General features: G+C 32.5%; 1 protein-coding gene across 2 annotated transcripts; it reads left to right on the plus strand.

Annotated features, from left to right (window-relative positions):
- The first annotated feature begins 206 nt into the window (after positions 1-206).
- Positions 207-5,457, plus strand: LOC130046306 (uncharacterized). 2 transcript variants are annotated; one of them, XM_048894192.2, is made up of 4 exons: positions 207-338; positions 2,039-2,307; positions 3,838-3,984; positions 5,034-5,454. In XM_048894192.2, the coding sequence occupies exons 2-4, from the start codon at positions 2,073-2,075 to the stop codon at positions 5,210-5,212; spliced, it is 561 nt and encodes a 186-aa protein (XP_048750149.2). In that variant the 5' UTR covers positions 207-338; positions 2,039-2,072; the 3' UTR covers positions 5,213-5,454. The 2 variants fall into 2 exon arrangements, with proteins under 2 accessions (XP_048750149.2, XP_056002079.1); XM_056146104.1 differs by having other exon boundaries at positions 322-434; positions 5,034-5,457.
- The last annotated feature ends 225 nt before the right edge of the window (positions 5,458-5,682 follow it).

The following is a 5,682-nucleotide window of genomic DNA, read 5'->3' on the forward strand; positions in this document are numbered from 1 at the left end:
CAGTATTTAAAAGATAATTGATCCCAATTATTGATCGACTATAGATACCGGTATATATATATAGATATAGGTAATGGTGCATTGTTGTTCATATCCGTCTCATCTTGACATTGTCAATGCATTACCGACTTTCCGCTCTACTGAATCTGAAAAGGTGTTTACTTAATGCATCTATTCAGCGAGGGGGATATAAGATTTTCTTTCTTTGGGTTAAAGAAAATAGCCAAACAGGAGATGACGCTGTCATGGTGACACGCGCTGGACATTTTCCTTTATATACTTCATTTTGTTCAGTTAATTTTATTCCTTTGGTGGAATGGGGTTGAATCCATGTGCACGTACGTCATATTAATATTCAGGGCTCCTAAAATATCCCCTCACATTTGTTAGGATCGTATTTTAAATGGTTAATTATTGCCACTTTCACATTTAAGGTATTGTTTCAATTGTAATCATGTTATTTTAGAGAAAAAAAAATATATAATAAGAAATTAATATTGATATGTTATCAAATTGTTTGGAATATATATATATAATTTTAGATTTTATTTTATTTAAATATTTAAGGTACCTCATTACACCAAATTTTTATCGAACGGCTCGTTAAAACTCCTCTTTTGAAGTGTGATTTCACCATCGAAATAATTATTCAAGCTCTCAATTATTTTATACGAATTGTTTATGAATTTTCCTGGAATGATAAAAAGTGTTTTGTTTGCCTATAAGAGATTCTAGAGTATGATTTGGTGCATGATTTAAGAAATGAAAATAATTTTCATTTGTTTTATACGATACAAAGTAACTTGGAACAATTTACATTTTATAAAATTGCGTAAACTGTTCTTACTTACTTTTTATCGTATAAAACAAATAAGAATTATTTTCAATCCTTATAATTTAATTTATCAAACCGCGTTTGATATTATTTGATGGATAAATCTTTAAAAAAAATCTTTTTTTAATGTCGCGGACCAATATTGCTGTAGAAACAAATTTGAAACTGAACGGCCAAAAGTATTGCGACGTCATTCCTATAACGTCTTATAGTGAGACTAAAAGGCAACTCTGTTGATACGATATAAAGAATGCGGATAAAGTTAAATTAAAAAATCAAATTGCCTGTAACAAGTAAAATCAAATTATTTGTATATCGAACAAAACGCAACTAAAAGATTCGGGTATAAATATTAACAAATATTAACAAATAACGTTTTCAATTTTCATAAGTATTTTTCTTAAGAATTATTTAAGAAAAATATTTATGAAAATTGAAAACGTTAATTGTTAATATTTTTTAAATCTACGAATAAGATCTTCAAAAAACATGTCAATTAGAAAAGCAATATATCAGAGAAGCATACTTTAAAAAGAAATTGAAACGAAATGACCAAATTTCAGATATATGGAATAGATTAAAAGAAAAGAAGAAAAAAATCGATCAAAATTGATGGAAATTAATAATGAAGAAATTAGTTCCCTTATCAGTTTATTTAATTTGTAAACCATTTTAAATCAAGGGGATGTGGTTTTCTGATTACAATGTTCTCTGTGACAACGTTTTTGTAATTCCAATAGGGCTTGGTTCAAATTTCAAAAATCGTAATGTTTCAGAATTTTGATCATTTCATTTCAACTTTTCTTTAAAATATATTTCTCTGATATATCTTCCATTTAATCGACGTTATTTGAAGATTTTATCCGTATATTTAAAAATATTAATAAATAATGTTTTTAATTTTCATTAATTTTGTTTTTATTTGAAAGATTAGAACGTTTATCTGAGTCGTTCAGGCATGTTTTCTCAGATATTGGTATTATGCAAAAAAAAAAATAAAAAAAAAATGACAGCGACATTTGGACTCGAGAGTATTTTATTTGCAAACAAAGCACCTTCTTTATTATTCCGGGGAAAAGCACAAACTAAATCATGAAAAATAATTTATATTACCTAAACAACTGTGCCGATTCCTGATTATATATATATATATATATATATATATATATATATACATACGTGTGTGTTTCTTTTTGTTTCCAGCAACACTTCGCTAAAATAAGAAGTACCTAGTACCATGGCATGTTTTAAGTACAACAAACATGGAACGCTATTCGGCGACTCCTCGCGATTTTTGGTCTTTGGATTCTGCCTCAACATCATTTCCCTGTCACTGAATCTCGTAGGCTTTGCTACACCTTTCTGGGTCAAAGTCACTTCACCAACCTTAACGACGTATACTTTTGGATTGTGGCGGTTGTGTAAAAAGTCTCCAGTCCTTACTGTTTGTGAAAGTATCCAGAATGAAAAAGGTAAAAACAAAACACGTCTAACAATTTAGCATTAAAGATGTTCACATCTGAGCTTCGGAGCATTGTTTTCCATTTTCGAAATTTATTTTTAATTTCTACATTGAAGGGCAATTATGAAATTAGAAAAGCAGGGTTCATATTGCTTGTTATTGAGCTACAATGTTTTTAATAAGCACTCATGTCTTCTAAACATATAGATATAAAAAAGCGTAATGCTAGAGACTTGGAGAGAAATAATTCCTTTTATGGTTTTTCTCATTAAAAAAGCTGCAATTAACGTTTTTTGAAATGGCGCATAGGAATACATGAATGGTACGCAACAATCCGGAAAAAACCCCCTCAAAACTGGCTGTGCTTTTAGGTCAGGTCGAGATACTGTGCAGAATTAAACGCCAAATTAAACGTGCAATGGTTCAAAAACTCATTTAGAACAAGCGGTGGCTGGATGTATGCTGCATTGTGTTGGAGGAGACGTTGAACACTGGTTGTGTCGTGGGAACGGTGGGATGCGACTCAGATTCATTTCAATATGAAGGAAAAATCTGAACACCTCTTCTTATCAATCGCCCTCGTTGAGCCCCATATCACTCAGTTCAATTTCATTAATATTTACAGGATCAGAAGTCGCCGCTTGTTCTGTCATGTTATCGAATTCGTAAAGCAGACGATGCATACCGGGAACTCTTGTAATCTGTCTACTTCTACCAGTCAGTGGTCTACGTCATCAGGTTGACTACTCTGCTACGTCATCACTGCGTGTTGTTTCTTTAAATTACTTTTGTAATTTATTCATATCTTTGGTTGTGTTTAATTTTGGTAGCAATGGCAAAAAATCAATCGAATACATTTCGTTTACAAGACTTGTGTGGAAACTCCTGTTCTATAAATAGTGCTAAATTAGAACGGGGAAGATGCATTTCAGAGAAAAGTAGTCCCGTGTGCTTAGTGCAGATGAACTCCGGACAAATATTCTTTTTACTAAGAAAACAAATGTATTTTTCATCCAATCGGCTTCGTTATTAAATGATAAGCTCATCATGTAAATTTTTAGAGTTTTAAAGATTGTCAATTTTCAAAAATGCACATAAGTTACAAAGTCTTGACATAAAAACAAAATGGAACTTTAAAATGTGGGAATTATAGATCAATTTTTTGAATTATTGGCCAAAATACAAAATTTGTATACAGAATTTCGGGTGAATTATACATTAATAAACATTTTTAAGAATTGGCATCCTGTTTTTAAAAAATATATCAACTAAACAAATGAATATGCAACATTTAAATAAGTTCCAAGTCTCGAATACCTGTATCATGAATTGTATATTTGAAATACACGTCCAGGAATACACAATATTGACAATACATCGATGTAAACGTAAGAATGGTTACGATAGCAGCATTCAATTATTATCAAACGAAGGAGCGAAAAACCTTCAGGTAAAACTTTCATCGGTGATTATATACCTTATTCATTATACCTTTCAAGCACTGCTATTTTTACCTCCTGTCTTTGGATTTCGTTTTCAGAATGGTTTAGGTGGATCCAGGTAACAGCGTCCGTTGGTTTTGGATCTCTCCTTTTGGTCTCTGTGATACTGGGTTTCTATATTTTTATGATGGAAAAAAGAAACTGGATAGTCCTCGTCAGCTGTGTATATTTAACCGTTAGTGCCGGTAAATATAATTTGTTCTTTTCCCTATCTAATTACTTTTTTATTTAGAATTATTGACCTTTTCGTAGGTTAATACGATGGTTTAGCTATCCGAGAAGTACCTAAAACATCGTATTAACGGTGAAATATTGTATCTTTATACGAATCATTGAAACCGACATGTAGAGCTTACGATTCATGACCACAAACCGAGAATAGACTTGAGTTTGAATTTCGAATCCAACTAACCTTTGATAAAATTCTCATAAACAAATAAAAATTTCAGTAATCTTTGTATTTCATTTTTTAAAAACAGCAGTGCTAGATAAATCGTAAGAGATAAGCAATCAATATTTTGAATCAACTCTATTCTTCAAACTAAACCTGCCATCTATATTAATTTTACAAAGTGAAAATTTCTGAAAGGGTCATGCTTTATAGGTACACGTACCGGTGAATCTGATTTCCTTTCAATCATATCAGTATAGACATATGGTCCACTGCTGGCGTTTCGTTTATAAAATGGAGCACTCCGCAGATATTTTAATTGATAATAATATTATTAGAGATAAAATTATTGCTATTCTTTATATCATTAGCAGTAGTATATTTTATACGGTTTCTTTCTTAAATAAGATACTGTGTAAACTTTTGTTCAACATTCCATTGAGACTGTTCTGTAGCCAATAAATGGAATAAAATTACTTAATTCTTTCATAATAAAAAAGGACATGCTTTCCCTATTTCATTATAGTTTCCTTAAAATGACAGCAGCCTGTGATAAAATTACCTTTTTTTTTCTTTGTGTGTCTTTATTGCTAATCATATATGTACCTCAAAATTTAAACTGTGTTACATCTAAACAGAATACAATTAGATTACCCCCCCCCCCAAAAAAAAACAAAAAAAAAAAACAAAACCAATCATCGATTTGGATGTCCTGTCTAGGTTATTTGGTGTGTGAAATTTAGATGTCTATCATTTCACAGTACAGTAAATCTGCCCTTGTAATAAATCTATTGTAGGATTTCTTTTGTTTACCTTTTAGCTGTGTTTGTGTTTACTTTACAGCTGTGTTAATTTTCATCCCCATTGTGGCATTCGGTGCTACTAAGATGGAGGACATGCTAAACATTGGAGACACATCTCTGTCGGAACATGTCCACTTCTCGTACGTGTTTTCCGTCATCAGTATGGTCACGTGTTGTGTGACCGCCATGTCGCTTGTGTTTGACATTAAATGCAATTAAACATATACCTCTGGAAATTTCTTTTCATTGATGTGATTGGTGTGTGTATGCGATTAAAATGAAGCACGTCATGCCTTAACCAATACCCCACTCAGCAGCCCAATATTTAAAGAATCATGAACCGGTCGTGGTAACTCAGTGGTTACTGCAGGAGCGGTCCAGGATTTTAATTGGGCGCGCCAGCCGTTCAGACGGGGGTTATAGTGGCGCCAGGTAATCAGACAGGGGGTGTCTGGTGGCGTTTTCAGTGGGAGAATACCCGGATGCTTCTGGATTATAGAGATTTTGTAGGATAGGTTTAGATAGACTCACGAGTCGGATCATTAGTTCATTTTCTTGAACGTTACAGTTTTAACCCCCACCTCTTAGACCCGCCATTGGTTAAACCGTTTGCTTCGTAACTCGGAAGTCGTAAGTTCGATCCTGCTCCTGTCATGATCTCTTCAAAAATAGGTAGTGATCACCCCATC

This window comes from Ostrea edulis, chromosome 8 (assembly GCF_947568905.1).
Source record: "Ostrea edulis chromosome 8, xbOstEdul1.1, whole genome shotgun sequence".
Taxonomy (NCBI): Eukaryota; Metazoa; Mollusca; class Bivalvia; order Ostreida; family Ostreidae; genus Ostrea; species Ostrea edulis.